The following is a 16375-nucleotide window of genomic DNA, read 5'->3' on the forward strand; positions in this document are numbered from 1 at the left end:
GTATTGAGGCCATTCTCCATCCCACCTCAAGCTCTTTGCATCCCACCTCAAGCTCTTCACCATTGTCAGTTCCATTGCTTCTTTAGGGAAATATTTTTGGACTTTCCAAATATTCCATGATATGCCTCCCTCACTCGCTATAATTTATCACCTTTGAAATTAAGAATTACATAATTGACTGCTTAATGTCTATGTCATTCCCTAGACTGAGGTCCATGAGAGCAGCAATATTTACTCAACATTGTGTCCACAGCGCCTAGCACAGTGCCTGGCTCATAATAGGCCCTCTTATTGATGCTTATTACATCTAATGAATGAATTTGTTGTATGTATGAATGAATGTGAATGATAAATAAATGATGTTGGCTTTATGCTCTTCCACGGCCCCTTAACCTCTCTAGACTTCTGTAGTTCCTCTCTGTAAAATGTAATCGGACGGTTCATCCCTCCCCCAGGATTGGCGAGAAGCCTAAGAGAGGTGACGAACACTTACAAATCCCTTCGCTAGTGTCGCGTTGAATTCTTTTTGTTTTTTTTAACATCTTTATTGGGGTATAATTGCTTTACAATGGTGTGTTAGTTTCTGCTTTATAACAAAGTGAATCAGTTATACATATACATATGTTCCCATATCTCCTCCCTCTTGCGTCTCGCTCCCTCCCACACTCCCTCGCGTTGAATTCTGTAACTGGTCTTCTGCAGGTGGCGCCACGTGCCCCGCTCGTGCCCCGAGTCGGCATGGGGAGGGGCCAGGGATGGGGGCGGGGCATAGACTGGGGTGGAGCCAGGACGCAGCAGGGGCGGGGCCAGCAGCTGCGGCGCCGCCGGGCCTGTGCGGCCCAGGACGTCCCCGTCGCCTCTGGCCCCGCCTCCCAGGGCGGGAGTTCTACGGCGACTGGCCAGTGTAGGCGAGAGGCGGTCGCCATTGGTTCGTGGCGCCGTCTGCTTGGCGGGCGGTGTCCCGACGCAGGTGCCGGCCGGAGCGGAGCTAGCGGCGCTGACGAGACCGGCCGGGCCGGGACCAGGGCCGGGGCAAGCGGAGGGGCCTGCGCGGCCGCCCGGCCCGGCCGCGGATCAGGTAGGCACGGGCGGGAGGATGGGGCCGGAGGGTGCCGATCCGCGGGCCGGCCCCGAGTTTGAGGCCCGAGCCCGGCCCCCAGGCGGGACGGCCGGGCTCGGACAGTCGGCCTCAGCCTTCCCAGGGACTAGGTGATCGCAATTTCCGTCTTTGCAGAAGTCAGGAGGTCCTCTGGGGGCCGCACACAGTAGGTGCCTCTCTGCGCCTCGGTCTCCTCATCTGTGAAACCGGGTCATCCTAGTACCAACCTAATTGGGCTGTTGGGAGGAATCAGGAGGTGGCAAATGAGGAAAGCGCTCTGCACACAGTAGGCGGTCAGTAAATGACCAGTCACCTTCCCCAACCTCCTCCTCAGAGGGGCTCTGCCAGGAAAATAGTAAATATAATGACCCAGGCACTTGGTTAGCAGAGTGCCTGCCTGTTCGTGTGTGCTCAAAACGGGATAGCCAGAATTTATAGGATTAGGTCATTTAGTCCTCTATCGACCATATTAAGTGGAAGTACTAGAAACGTTCCCTGCTATACGGATGAGGAATCAAGGCTCAGAGAGGTCAAGCCTTTTGCACAGGGCTACACAGCGAGTAATGATCAGAGCTGCGATTAGAGCCTGGCCTTCAGTGCAGGGCCATTCAAGTACTGAAGGGCATACAGGAGCCTCTCTGTGGTAAGTGAAGAGGAATGAATGCATTTGACAGGCTCCATGTTTATCCTAAAAAATAATAACAGTGAGCATTTGTTGAGTGCTTACTGTGTGCCAGGCACTGGCTGTGCCTTGTCTCATCAAACCCTACCAACAGCTCTATAAGCTGATGACGGTAATTATCAATAGAGCTAATATTTATTGACTTTCTCATATTTATGCATGTATGAGCTGGGTTTCACTGGGACCCCCATTATACAGAAGAGAAAACTGAGGCCCAGAGAGCAAAGCAGCTGGACTGAGATGACACTGTGGGGAGCTAGGGCCCTCTGACTCTTCTTCCCTTGGATTCCTGCCCTCAGAAAAAAGGAGTCTGGGTAGGTGTGGAAAGGTTGTGGTTCCCCAGCGCCACCCCAGACAAGCCTAGCCAAGGGCGAGCTTCGCTGGAGGAATTGAGCCTGGCTGCTCCTTCCCAGGAAGCCCTCAGCAGACACAGTCCACTAGCTTCATCAACTTATTTGACAAAGGAGAAAAATGAGGCCCAGAGAAGCCAAGTGTCTTGTTCCAGGACAGACAGCATTAGTAACAGAGTCAGGACTTAAAAGAACCCAGATCTCTTGAGTCCCAGACCCACCCACTGGACTAAGTTCAAATCCTGGCACTGTCCTGACTTAGCTGTGTGATCTTGGGCAAGAAGCTGCCCCTCTCTGAGCCTCAGTCTCCTCACCTGTCAAGTGGGGGTAATTATTGGACTTACGTCATAATTTTGTTGTGAAGACTCAGTGAAATCCATCTCTCAAGCACTGGGCCAAGTTTGCTTGAGGCATGGGCTCGCTCTGCCATCCCAGCAGCCCCAGAGCTGCAGCCACCCTATCCTTGCATCCAGCCTCGAGTTTGGCCTCTTGCAAGCCCAAGCCTCTGTGCTTTGCACAGATCTCTAGCCTCTAAATATTTCTGATTCCCGTCATGGGTGCTGGCAGACCAGGGTCTGGGGGGCGGGGTCAAGAGACCTGGCTCTCCCAACCCTGCATTTACACAGAGGAGGGGCTGAAAAATTAATGCAGGAACTCTGTACTAGACACAGGGCCAGGTGCTGGAGAGACTGATGAGTGGAAGACAGACGTGGTTAAACCAGTAGATGGAGAAATAAGAGCATTTCATGGGAATTCCCTGGCGGTCCAGTGGTTAGGACTCTGCTCTTTCACTGCTGAGGGTCCAGGTTCAATCCCTAGTCGGGGAGCTAAGATCCCACAAGCCGTGCGGCGTGACCAAAAAAGAAAAAAAGGGAAAGAAATAAGGGCATTTCAGGCCCGTAGGCAGAGAGTCTTCTGCGCTGTTCCTAAGGCCGCTGAGTCACTGGACCCCCTGGGTCTGGCCGTTGCCCGGTTCTTGGATGGATCGAGAGGGAGCCCACTGCGGCCGTATGCCTGAGCACCCTCTCCAGTAGCTGCTGACTCAGGAATAAAGGCGGCATTGGCCTCTCAAAATAAAAAGGAAAGAGCATTTCAGAGAGGGGTACATTCTGTAAGCGCAATAATGTGGACACCAATGGCACTTTGACCAGAGTGGTCAGGGAAAGCCTCTCTGGGGAGGTGACCTTTGAAGGGGACACTTATAACAACTGTTTGAGTTCAGTAAGCTTAGAACAGTACCCGGCTTGCAGTAGGTACTTAATAAACAGTAGCTGCTATTATTATTTTGGTGATTTGCAGGCCTTGCATTAGCAGATTTTACCAGTGTTTTTGTTTTTCCCTTGACAGTAAAAGAAATGATAGAACTTAATATACAGTAGCTGTGATGTTTCTTGTGATGCCCAATTACTTGCAGAAATGTGAAGGCCAATCCTTGGAGGGGCAAGAGGAGTGGATTCCCCTCTGCCTGCATTCCCTTGGGTAACCCAGCGACTTCCCTGCTGGCCTCTGAGCTGGAAATTCTGGTTGCAGGCACTCGGAAGGGACAGCAGTGTACACAACATGGCAGGCCTGGCCACTGCCCTGAGGATGTTATCTCAGTCATGCAGCCTTCCTCCCAGCCTCCTCCTGCCTCTGGGCTGACACTTGCTTATGTGGCCAACAGCAGCCCAACTATAGAGGCTCAGAAGGGCCTGCTGAGCCTGGAGGTCTTCTGGCTGAGCTGTTCAGAGACTGTTGATCTGGCAGCAGACTGTCCTGGTGCAGAAAGTTAGCCAATGACTTACACTGCTTCCCTCCCGCCCCTCTTTGGGTCTCAGAGTTTGACTGGCAAGGGTTGGTGAAAAACAATTGTGGGGGGACCTCAGCGAGTGTTTCGGGGGTCTCTGGATCATAGTTCCTAGGGACAAACGGTGGAGTATGAGACAAGTTTGGGACAGAGATCCTTAGCTCCAGAGCACCTGTATTGGCTTCAAGAGGCCTCTGTTACTTTCATGAAATTCTCCAAGGGAAACACACAAGACTCGCTGGCTGGTTCTGTGACGGAAGAAGAGCTTGCCAAGGGTTCCTTTTGTCAGGTCAGACCCTGGGGTGGGGGACAGAATCCTGCTGAAGTCTCCCACCCAGAGCAGACTCCAGATTGCTCCGGTGGCCTTTCCTTGGGGACAGAGGCATGGGTTAGAGCAGCTGCTTTGGTGGGTGGGGACAGAGACTGTCATGGTCCTCCCCAGCCTGGGCCACTTCCTTGATAGCCTGAGTTATCAAGGAGTTCAGAGCCCCACAAGAGGCCGTCAACCAGGAGGGTCAATGTGACTCACCATCCTGGTCTGCTGGGCCAAGTTTCTAGCTCAGTTCTGGCCCACTCAAAGGTGGGCGTGAGCCCAGGCCCAGCAATCCAGTCCATGGAGAACAGTCTCTACATGGTTGGCGGACATGGTTCTGTTCCTGGAAAGCGCCAAGCACAGGGCCTGCTACACAGAAGGTGTTCAGTCACTGTTAGGTGCTGTTATTATGTCTGGAAAGGTGATATTGGGGGTGACCTGCATGCTTTGCAGGCTGGGCCGGGCTGGCCTTTCTTAGGAGGGTCAGAGGTAATATAATCAAGCCCCTGAGACGTGCCAGGCCTGGGCTGAGCTGCATGTGTGACCTTATTGAATCCTCACAGCCCCCTCCAAAGCCCCATTGTATAGATTGGGCAACCGAGGCTCAGAGAGCTGGATTCGGTGTGTGGCTTGCTAACCTTGCCCTTAATCTTCCTGCCGGCCTCTCCCCAGGCTCCTGGGACCATGGGCCTCGGGCCCTGAGGACGCGGGGCTCCCTGTGGCCATGACGACGGGTGACTGCTGTCACCTCCCTGGCTCCCTGTGCGACTGCTCCGACAGCCCCGCCTTCTCCAAGGTCGTGGAGGCCACGGGCCTTGGGCCACCCCAGTATGTGGCACAGGTGACTTCAAGGGACGGCCGGCTCCTCTCAACTGTCATCCGGGCCTTGGACACACCGAGGTTAGTGGTGGCCAAGCAGGGATCTTTGCCTTCACTCACTTCGCTCTCGGGCCCACGGGATTTCCTCCCAGCCCTGCCTGGGGTCAGAAATCCAACTGCGGGAATCCCCCGGTGGTCCAGTGGTTAGGGCTTGGTGCTTTCACTGCCGGGGCCTGGGTTCAATCTCTGGTCGGGGAACTAAGATCCCACTAGCCGCGGGCCAGAAAAAAAAACAAAAAAGAAATCCAGCCACCTAGAGGGGCCAGGTGGGCAAATAAACCAGTAATCACCACGTGGAAACTGGCTAGCCAGGTCTGATTCTTCATGAAAAGCAGAAACTCCAGATTACTGGGTGAAATCTGAAGGTCCAATGTTGATGAGTAGCTCACGTCTTGGGGAGGCTGCTTGAGGAAATGGCTGGCTGTGGACTCAGGGTGCCTGGGCTCAGGTCCTGAGTAGAAGCCTCTCTCCCTGTACAACCTGGGAAGAGTTGCTTCACCCCCGTATCTCTAAACTGGGGACACCTTCCTCACTGGGTTGTTTTGAGAGTACGTGGCCGTGGTCCACATAAAGTGCCCGCAAGGGGCTTTGCCACCTCCTAAGCAGTTGATGAATGTATTTAAACCTCAGTGCCAGCCTTCCAGACCCACGTGTGAGCTGAGTCTGCCTGGTTCACCAACTTGTCACCAGTTCCAAGGAAAAGAGATTTAAGGAAACCCCACACAAATTTAAATCCACTTTAACTCATTAAGATTTAATCTGGCCCCAATTTTTCAAGTTTAATGTATTTTCATGATGTTTACTTGAGACAATTTAATTCATAAGCTTTTCTTTCCAATTTTTTTTTATTGTTACGATATAACACAATTTATCTTCTTGGCCATTTTATTTTTATTAAATTTATTTATTTTATTTATTTATCTTTGGCTGTGTTGGGTCTTCGTTGCTGCACGCGGGCTTTCTCTAGTTGTGGCAAGCAGGGGCTACTCTTCCTTGCGGTGCGCGGGCTTCTCATTGTGGTGGCTTCTCTTGTTGCAGAGCATGGACTCTAGGTGCGCAGCTTCAGTAGCTGTGGCGTGCAGACTCAGTAGTCGTGGCTCGTGGGCTCTAGAGCGCAGGCTCAGTAGTTGTGGCGCACGGGCTTAGTTGCTCCGTGGCATGTGGGTTCTTCCCGGACCAGGGCTCGAACCCGTGTGCCCTGCGTTCGCAGGCGGATTCTTAACCACTGCGCCACCAGGGAAGCCCTCTTGGCCATTTAAAAGTGTACAGTTCAGTGGCTTTAAGTACATTCACAGTGTTGTGCAACCATCACCACCATTCAACCCCATAACTGTTTTGATCTTGCAAAACTGAAACTCTGTCCTCATTAGACACTCACTCCCCAGCCCCCGGCCCCCACCATCTACTTTCTGTCTCTGTGGATCTGACTCCTGTAGGGACCCCCTGTGAGTGGAATCAGACAGTATTTGTCCTTTTGTGACGGCTTCTTTCACTGAGCATCATGTCTCTAGGGTTCATCTGTGTTGTAGCAGGTGTCAGAGTCAATTCATAAGCTTTTCATTCAAAACATAAAAAGAAGCAGATGGAAGCCTTGCAGTGCTTTGGAGGGAGCCCACTGCCAGTCACCCTGTAAGTCTTTGCCTGGCATCACTTCTTTCAGGAAGCCTTGCCTAAGCCCAGATGAGATTGGCGTTCTCCTTCTGGGCTTCCTCCAGGGTCTTGGTTTTTATGTCTGCATCTCCATCAGACCCCCTGAAGTCAGGACAGGGTCTGTGCTGCTTGAGCCAGGCTGGGAGCAAGGGGACCCTTGGTGGGCCCAGGGGCCTCCTAGCCAGAGCTGCCGGGGTGGGGGGCAGGGAGGAAGTCTCCCTCCATGGGGTTCCTGGGGGCCACTGAGTGAGTTGACGTCACCTTGCCCCACCCTCCCTTTTTACACCTGGGGAAACCGAGTCCCAGAGGGAGCTGGACCCCTGCCAGTGTCACTGAGCAGAGCTGAGGCTTGAACCTAGGGCTCCCCCTTGGGTGTGGGGGGCAGGAGGAGAAGCCTGTTCGGTCCCATCAGCCTCCCCTGCAGCCCTCAGAGACCCAGGCAAGCAGCAGTACCAGAGCGGCCCCTCCGCGGGCAGCTGGTGGTCAGGACAGCTCTGCCCACTGAGACCGACCGCAGGGCCCTCCTGATCTGCCCCTCTGCCATTTTTTTATTTTTTTGGCTGGATTGTATGGTAGTGCTATTTTTTTTTTAATTTTTAAATTTTTATATAATTTTTAAAGGTTACAGTCCATTTACAGTTATTACAAAATATTGGCTCTATTCCCGGTGCTGTACAAGACATCCCTGTAACCTATCTTACACCCAATAGTTCGTACCTCCCGCTTCCCGACCCTCACGTTGCCCTTCTCCTCCCTCTCCCCTCTGGTAACCACTAGTTTGTTCTCTATATCTCTGAGTCTGCTTTTTGTGTTGTTATACTCACTAGTTTCTTGTATTTTTTAGATTCCACACATAAGCATATAGTAATTGTCTTTCTCTGTCTGACTCATTTCACTCAGCATAACACCCTCCAAGTCCATCCATGTTGCTGCAAATGGCAAAATTTCGTTCTTTTTGACGGCTGTCTCTTCTGCCTTTTTGTTTTGTCTTGTTTTTGGGCTGCACTGTGAGGCATGTGGGATCTTAGTTCCCCGGCCAGGGATCGAACCCGTACTCCCTGCAGTGGAAGCACGGAGTCTTAACCACTGGACCGCCAGGGAAGTCCCCCCTCTGCCTTATTTTTTTTTTTTTCTTGCCGTACGCGGGCCTCCCACTGTTGTGGCCTCTCCCGCTGTGGAGCACAGGCTCCGGACGCGCAGGCTCAGTGGCCATGGCTCACGGGCCCAGCCACTCCGCGGCACGTGGGATCTTCCCGGACCGGGGCACGAGCCCGCGTCCCCTGCATCGGCAGGCGGACTCTCAACCACTGCGCCACCAGGGAAGCCCCCCTCTGCCTTTTGATGCAGCTCAATCCCAACTTGCCCAGACTGAAGGCCAGGGCAGAACAACCCTTCCTAGAGAGAGGGCTGCTGTTTTCCCAGAGGGTTGTCATCATCCAGGGATGGGGCCCTCTTTACAGCCTCCTGGCCGATCTCCCCAGGAGGAAGTGAGGATCCTCCACTGCCACTGCTGGGAGGTGCTGGGGTCGGCAGAGGCCACACAAGCAGGTCACTGTCCCCCTCCTTCTCTTCACTCACCCTGTAACTCCTCCTCCCAGCCAGCCTGTGCCATCTGGGAGCAGCAAGGGTGGGGCTGAAAGATACTGTCCCCAGCACCTGGCTGGTTCCATGACCATAAAATCAAGCCTTCCATTTCACTTCAGAGGAGACCCTGATTCCTGGGGGTGCATGGCACCCCAAGTGGGGCAGAAAGTTCTGGACCCTGAAACCTTCAGAGGACAAAGAGGAAGGCCCAGGAGGTATCTCCAGGCCCCAGGACAATCCACAAAGGCTCAAGGCTTGAGGGCCAGCACCTGGGGCCCCTCTGGCCTCTGTGAGGCCTCCATTCTCTCCGCCCCCTGGTCTGTGAGCCAGGCCCTCCTGGAAGCTGCCCTGAGCATTTCCACACCCCCCAGCCCTTCCACCTGGCCTCCTCCCGCTGCCCGATTCCCCATGGCTTCCATTTCCATCTCCCTTCTGCCCATGGAGCATGCTCTGGTCAGCTCCACTGGGATCTGTGGATGTCTCACCCGCTCCCCCGTCCCATCTCCTCCTCAACTGTATCATTTGCATAATTTTCCTCCCAGAATTTCGGGAGTAAAGCCCATTTCTCTTGCCCTACTACCGGTGGCAGGCAGCCTAGTGGCTCAGAGTATACAGGCCTGGAGTGACTTCCTGGGTTCCAATCCCAGCTGTGCCCGACGACTGGCTGTGTGACTTCTGCACAAACAGGTTAACCCCTCGATGCCTCAGTTTCCCTGTCTGTAAAACAGGGGCAAAAAGAGCACCTTCCTCCCCGGCTCCCTGTGAGAATGAGAAAAATTAACCCAGATGTTGCCCTCCAAATTGTGCATGGGACCTCATCAGTGCTCAATCATAAATCAGTGTGTGCTTTGTTTTCTTGTGTTTTGTTTTCTCTGAACTTGCACCTCTGAAGTAGGGTTCTTCAGGGACAAACCCCAAAACCGACGTGGCTCTCCCTCAAGGTCCTCGTCACTTCCACTTCCCGGCTTGGTTTCCGGAGCAGGGATCCCTTTCCTGTTCACTTGATGTGTGTGGGGAGTGTGGGAGCAGAGGGGAGCCGGGCATGCCCTTTTGACCTTGGAGGAAAAAGTAGCAGCCCAGGCACAGGATTGAGGACCAGAAAGCAGACCTGAGGGGTCAGCTCAGCTCTTGGGTTTCAAAGCAGCCAGGCCCCGTCCCACAGCAGGAGACACTGAGAAAAGGATAGAAAGTTTCTGAGGGGAAACTGGCGTTATCTGGAAAACAGCTCTCCTGCTCCGCCTCCTCCGTGTGTTCCCGCAGTCCTCTCTCTGGGCAGAAATGTCTGGAAAACAATGACTCATGTGCTGGACAGCCGCTGGGGCCACCAAGGCCACGCCCCTGGCCCTGAGCTGCCCCAGGAAGGACCCAGCATCCCCAGAGACCAAGCTGGGGCCGAGACTTCCCTGAAGCAGCTTCCTGCAGACGCTTTTTATGTCTGTTTTCCGAGCCTCACTAGAGCAGAAGAGCCAGGGAGCTCTTCTCCCTGGACGCACAGGTTTCTTAGGTAGCATGGCCTTCAGGTGCGGCTGGATCCAGAGCTTCTGATGGTGTCCTTGAGACTCTGCTTCTCCTTATCTCTTGGCTCCACCTTCCTCTGTTTCCCTCTGTTTTGGCATCATTTACAGACTCCACGTGGGGACCAGGCTGCTGCCAGCAGCTCCAGACTTACATCAGCCATGCTGCCTGTAGTTCTGGAGTTTAGGGAAAAAAAAAAAAAAAAAGAATTTCAGGAATCAATTCCCAGTGGCTCTGATTGCATCACACATGCTATTCCCTGAATCGGCCCCTGTGACCAGGGACGTGTGGTGTTTTGATTGGTCAGGCCTGAGGTCATTAGGGGTGTCGTCTTGAGGACCAAGAGTTGAGAGTGGATTGGTTGCCCAGTACAATCATGGTGGCATTGTAGGAGAAGGAGGAGTGGACGCTGGGCAGGCAGGTACAAGTGATGCTCACCCTGGGCTGAAAAAGGTGCCACGGGAAACTTGGGGAGGGAGCACATCACTCCACCTGTGGGAGTCTGTGAAGACTTCCCAAGGGAAAGGATATTTGGAGCCGGGCGTTGAAGGATGAGTAGGAGTTTGCCAAGTAGCAGCATATAGGGGTGATGCTGAGCTTGTGATCCAGTGCATGTGAAGTAGGCATAGACAGGAAACTTGATCGTTACTCATGTGTCCCATCTCTGTGTCTAGCGATGGTCCATTCTGCAGGATCTGCCATGAGGGAGCGAATGGGGAGAGCTTGCTGTCTCCATGTGGTTGCACCGGCACACTGGGCGCTGTGCACAAGAGCTGTCTGGAGAGATGGCTTTCCTCATCCAATACCAGCTACTGCGAGCTGTGCCACACGGAGTTTGCAGTGGAGAAGAGGCCCCGGCCCCTCACAGAGGTATGCTTGGGAGTCTGAGGTTGGAGTGGGCAGAGGGGAAGAAGGTAGGCGTGGGGCAGGAGGAGGGAATTGCCCTGGAGGATCCTGGGGGGCTGGGGAAGCAGCTTCTCTATAGAGAGGAACCTTTCTCCTGTCCCCAGGGTCAGTTCTGCTGATGGGGGTGGGGAACCGGGCCTGAGATTCCAGACCTGACAGACCCTGTGCCTCCTCCCTGTTTTGATCACTTCAGGTGACCCTAAGGCTTAGACCTGAGGAATGAGAAGGGAGTGCCCAACCTGAGGAAGGGCAGTCCTGGCAGAGGGCACAGCAAGTGCAAAGGCTCTGAGGCCAGGAGAAGCTTGGTGTTTTTGACAAAGCCCACGTGGCTGGAGTGGAGCTAGTTAAAGGAGGAGGAGAGTGGCCCAGAAGGAGGGGTAGTGGCCTTGCCGGGGGGCTTTGTGGGCCAAGCCTGGGAGCTTAGACTGTAGCCTGAGTGTGCTGGGTGGGGGTTGAGATGGGATATTCCCAGGCATGACGGGAGCCACATGGCTTTCCAGAGCATTGCTGGTTGCCCGGGTGCCCTCCAGGCTCCTCTCTGCCCAGCTTGGCTTGGCATGGGGCAGCTGAGAGCTGCAGGGGGATGTCACTGTGCCGAGGTGTGGGCTCCTGGAAATGCCCCTGGCCCACCCGGGACATTGGGCTCTTAGGAGAACAGTTGGAGGGAGAGCCAGCCTGCCTGCACCGCTCCCCCCCACACGCTCCCACCCCAGTGCCTTTGCACATGCTCTTTCTGCAGCCTCGAGCGCTGTCCCCCCCATTCTTCACCAGGCCCCTTCTGCTCATTTGGTTCTCTGTGGTGTCACCTCCTCGGCATAGCCTTCCCCATCCGGATCATTCACCCTGTTTCATGCCTCCCCCGACTAGCATGGGAGCTATGGGCAGGGACTTTTTCCTGCCATCAACTGTGGCAGGCAGTGTAGCATAGAGGCCAAGACGCACAGGTCCTGGGACAAGACTTCCTGGGCTCCAGTCCTGGCTTTGTGGACGACTAGCCATATGAGTTTGCACAAATGGGTCAGCCTCTCTGTGCCCTCAGTTTCCCCCATCTATAAAACAAGGTCATGGGACTTCCCTGGCGGTCCAGTGGTTAAGACTCCGTGCTTCCACTGCAGGGGGCATGCGTCTGATCCCCTGCACGGCCAAAAAAACCAAAGAACCAAAAAACAAAAAACAGGGGCAGAAGTGCCCCGCACCTATCCGGGCCTGGCCTGTCATCGTCATCGTCTCCATAAATATTTGAAAGAAGGAATGAACGCAGGGAGGTGCCAGGCAGGAGGCTGGTCCTGCAGGGCCCAGTGATGAAGATGGGCATCAGCAGAAGGGGCGGAGGGCCTGGCGGTCCTGCACCCCATCCCCCCGCAGAGGCTCGAGGGAGGGCGGTGCATGACGGTCTCTCTCAGCGGCTCCCCCTCCCTTCTTCCCCGCAGTGGCTGAAGGACCCAGGGCCTCGGACAGAGAAGAGGACACTGTGCTGCGACATGGTGTGCTTCCTGTTCATCACGCCTCTGGCCGCGATCTCAGGCTGGCTGTGCCTGCGTGGGGCCCAGGACCACCTCAGGCTCCATAGCCGGCTGGAGGCGGTGGGGCTCATCGCCCTCACCATTGCTCTCTTTACCATCTACGTCCTCTGGACGCTGGTGAGTGGCTGCCTGCCACAGAGCAGGCATCTGCGAGCAGTCAGGCCCGGGGTTTGGTCAGTGGCTTGGAGGGGGTAGGGGGCGCCCTGCCTGCCTCGGTTTGTGGCTGGCCCTCGGGTGGAAGCAATTCCCAGCATCTCATGGAGCTCCAGATTCCAAGCTGGTCCAAGGTCCAGGGAGCCAGGCGTGAACCTTCTGCCCCAAGGATACAAGGGCACGTGATCACCTCTGCTGAGTGCAGGCCCTGCCAGCCACGAGCTCCACCAGGACTGTACTGGCGGTGGAGGGCGGGTGAGGGGGTTGGGGGGGGAGAGGCAGAGGGACACCAAAAGGCTGCGGAAGAAAGAGTAGGAGAAAGAGAGACAGAGAGAGAGGACCATCAAGAGACAGAGAAGGGACTTCCCTGGCGGTCCAGTGGTTAAGACTCCACGCTTGCACTGCAGGGGGCATGGGTTGATCCATGGTCCGGGAACTAAGATCGATCGCCCCACACGGGGGTGGGGTGGGTGCTGAGAGAGAAAACGACTGGGGTTGAGAGAGAGGGAGTGTAGTGGGGTGTTGTCCCCGGCTTCTGGCAGGCATGAGAACCCTCACTCAGAGAGGAAAGGTCCCCAGAGTCTGGCCCCTCAGACAGAACCACTGGCCTCCAGCTGTGGGGCACTCCCTCCTCAAGAATTGTTTCCCAGCACATCCACCAAGCAGGTTTTTTTTTTTTTTTGTGGTAGCGGGCCTCTCACTGTTGTGGCCTCTCCCGTTGCGGAGCACAGGCTCCGGACGCGCAGGCTCAGCGGCCATGGCTCACAGGCCCAGCCACTCCGCGGCATGCGGGATCCTCCCGGACCAGGGCACGAACCCGTGTCCCCTGCATTGGCAGGCGGACTCTCAACCACTGCGCCACCAGGGAAGCCCCAAGCAGGTTTTTTAATACAAGTAGGATGAAATCATAGGTCCTGCTTTGCAGTCTGCTTGTTTTCACTTTGCTAATGTCCTTTAAAAAAAAAAAAAGGCAGCCACCCAACAATCCTTGATTGTATGGGCATGCTGTATTTTTTTAACTAATCCCTTTTGATGGACACTGGGATCATTTCCAATGTTTTTTTTTTGTTGGTTTGTTTTTTTGTTTCCCTTCTTTTTTTTGCCGTTATAAACTGTGTTTTGGGTGCCACCTGTGCAAATGTTTCTTGGAACTGGCTTGGTTAAAGAGTATGAACCATTGACATTTATTGGAAAAAAAAAGTTTTTTTTTTTAATAGATTTGACTCATTAGAGCAGTTTGAGGTTAAACAGCAAAATGGAGCATAAAGTACAGAGTTCTCCAAAATCCTCCCCCACACCTGCAGAGCCTCCTCCACGATCAGCAGGGCACCAGAGCAGTGCATTTATCACAGTCGATGAACCAACACTGACACATCATCACCCCCAGCCCATAGTTTACATGGGGTTCACTCTTGGTGTTGAACAATTTGTGGGTTTAGACAAATGTATAATGACATGTATCCACCATTAGAGTGTCATACAGAGTATTTTCACTGCCCTAAAACCCCTCTGTGATCCTCCGGTTCATCTCTCCCTCCCCCAAGCCCTGCTAACCACTGCTTCTCTTACTGTCTCCATAGTTTTGCCTTTTCCAGAATGTCCTATAGTTGGAATCATGCAGTCTATAGCCTTCTCAGTGAAAGCACCGAGTCCTAACCACTGGACCGCCAGGGAATTCCCTGTAGCCTTTTCAGATCTGCTTCTTTCCCTTAGTCATATGCATTTAAGCTTCCTCCATGTCTTTTCATGACTTGATAGCTCATTTCGTTTTGGTGCCAAATAACATTCCATCGTCTGGATGTCCCACAGTTTATTTATCCACTTACCCACTGAAGGACATCTTAGTTGCTTCCACATTTTGGCAGTTATGATCCATTGACGTTTGGCCCCTTCCAAGAGGCTTTATCACTTCACTGCCACCCTCTGAGAGACAGAAGGGGACCCCCCCCCCTTCCACACACACACACACAGACTCTCTCACCTTTGCAGGGCCCTCAGTGCTGGTGGGGAGGTTCCCCAGGTGAGGGAATGGGTGTGTGTGCACTGTCTGTGTGAGAAATGCCTGGATGCTGCCCCTGCTTCTGCAAGCAGGAGCCTGGTCCTGGTTAGGTCGAGGCAGATGCCTCAGGGGCCCGCTTTTCCTCTCTTGGGGGTAGAGGCTGGATGGCCAGAGGCTGGCCCTCCCACTCATCTCCACCCTGCCCTGCAGGTCTCATTCCGCTACCATTGCCAGCTGTACTCCGAGTGGAGAAGGACCAACCAGAAAGTGCGCCTGAAGATCCGGGCCACCGATGGCCCCGAAGGCACCCAGCACTCCCCTCTGGCAGCTGGGCTCCTGAAGAAGGTGGCAGAGGAGACGCCTGTGTGAAGGCCGGGCTGGCAGGGCCAGAGGCAGCTGGCGATGCCCTGGTGTTTGGAAGGACAGAAACTGCCCGACACTTCCGCACAGCTGGAATGCTTCTTAGGCCAAGAGATGCCAAAGTGGAGCTGATTCCGTGATTCCCGTGTGAAGCTATTCTCAGATCGTTTTGCACACTCTTACACACGAGGAGAACAGACGGACGTGGTCCCGAGCTTCGGATGGAGCAGGCACCCTGATCTCATTCTGAGGTCTACCTGGCCCCTCCTGGGCCAGCAGCCATGGCCAGAGGCGAGTCGCGGGCACCCATCGAGCTGGGAGGTTCCGCAAGCTTCTTGCACTTTTCTGCACCTGGCAGGCTCACATTCCCGGCACCCTCAACTTTATAAAGTTGCACCGTGTTTCAAAACCCAGCCCCCTACCCCACCCCCCCCCCAATGAATAAAAGGAGCCCTTGCTGGACAAAACGGACCTGTCAGTCACGTTTCTGAGGCCTCAAAGTGAGGGCACGGGGACCGAGGGGAGTCAGGACCACACAGAGGTAACAGCAGCAACAACCAATGCTCTCAGCTGGTTTGAGGGATCACAGGGCTAGAAGCAAAGTGCGAGTTTTCAAGTGAAGAGCAGGTAGCAAGGCTATGTATTAAATGATTTAAAATAAATATACATAAGAATAGTGTCTACTTCCTGTGTGTCTCCCGTGGGTCAGATACCCCGCTGGGCCCTTTACACTCACTCACAAGTAATGTCCACACTTACCGAGGGTCACCCTGAACAGGGCCCAGTACTTTTTTTTTTTTTGGCCACATCATGCAGCATGTGAGGTCTTAACTCCTCAACCAGGGATCGAACCCTCACCCCCTGCATTGGAAGCACAGAGTCTTAACCACTGGACCGCCAGGGAAGTCCTGAGTTGTAGTTTGGTGCTAGGCTGACTTTCATGACCCTTAACCCTAGCAGAGAGAGAGCAAGTCTTAGACTCAGATGCTTTGACAGAGCGTATGACTGAATTTACACTTTAACAGCATCATTCTCTTATTTATTTTTTACAATAAGCTATTTATAGTAGGGTTTCAATGTGGGCTGTGAGGTAAAGCAACATTTTAACATCCTGTTTTTCTTTGACTTCACTGGGAGGCTTGCAGGATCTTCGTTCCCCAACTAGGGATCGAACCCAGGCCTTGGCAGTGAGAGGGCAGAGTCCTAACCACCAGACTGTCAGCGAATTCCCAAAACATCCTTCTTTTAAAGAAAATAAAGTGTCAGTTACAGGAAAGAGTGAAGGAATTAATAGTGCAGGCGATGGCTAAACCCAGGAATCTGGGCAGTGTTGGATTAAATCAACCAGCCTATAGAGGAGCACAGCCTAGTAGAAGGTTTGTCTCCTCAGCCTGGGCTTGGCTTGTGGCTCATCTCCAGTCACACCCACTGCCGGAGAAGGGATCAGAGAAAAGGTGGCTTCTTGTCCCCGCTGCTTTGTATTCGGCCTCCTCTCCATGATTCTGACAGACTGCTGTGGCCTCTTCCGCCATTTCTGAGCCCTGTTGGGCGAGGGAATTCAGAGATTCATGAGGCT

At 53.9% G+C, this 16375-nt stretch overlaps 1 protein-coding gene across 3 annotated transcripts; it reads left to right on the forward strand.

The window, feature by feature from the left end:
* The first annotated feature begins 923 nt into the window (after nucleotides 1-923).
* MARCHF2 (membrane associated ring-CH-type finger 2) lies at nucleotides 924-15266 on the forward strand. 3 transcript variants are annotated; one of them, XM_004277322.4, is made up of 5 exons: nucleotides 924-1078; nucleotides 4903-5130; nucleotides 10533-10728; nucleotides 12195-12404; nucleotides 14650-15266. In XM_004277322.4, exons 2-5 carry the CDS (start codon nucleotides 4955-4957, stop codon nucleotides 14806-14808), a joined length of 741 nt encoding a protein of 246 aa, XP_004277370.1. In that variant the 5' UTR covers nucleotides 924-1078; nucleotides 4903-4954; the 3' UTR covers nucleotides 14809-15266. The 3 variants fall into 3 exon arrangements, with proteins under 3 accessions (XP_004277370.1, XP_033256897.1, XP_033256896.1); XM_033401005.2 differs by lacking the exon at nucleotides 924-1078 and adding an exon at nucleotides 1170-1742; XM_033401006.2 differs by lacking the exons at nucleotides 924-1078; nucleotides 12195-12404 and adding an exon at nucleotides 1128-1742.
* The last annotated feature ends 1109 nt before the right edge of the window (nucleotides 15267-16375 follow it).

The sequence above is a fragment of the Orcinus orca genome, chromosome 3 (assembly GCF_937001465.1).
Source record: "Orcinus orca chromosome 3, mOrcOrc1.1, whole genome shotgun sequence".
NCBI lineage: Eukaryota > Metazoa > Chordata > Mammalia > Artiodactyla > Delphinidae > Orcinus > Orcinus orca.

Bases quoted from the DNA above. Each gene is read 5' to 3' on its own strand.
- MARCHF2 (XM_033401005.2), top strand. From the start codon at position 1,606: ATGAGGAATCAAGGCTCAGAGAGGTCAAGCCTTTTGCACAGGGCTACA. The intron at 10,729-12,194 runs GTATGCTTGGGA...TCTTCCCCGCAG, and splicing joins GGCCCCGGCCCCTCACAGAG to TGGCTGAAGGACCCAGGGCC. The intron at 12,405-14,649 runs GTGAGTGGCTGC...CCTGCCCTGCAG, and splicing joins TCTACGTCCTCTGGACGCTG to GTCTCATTCCGCTACCATTG.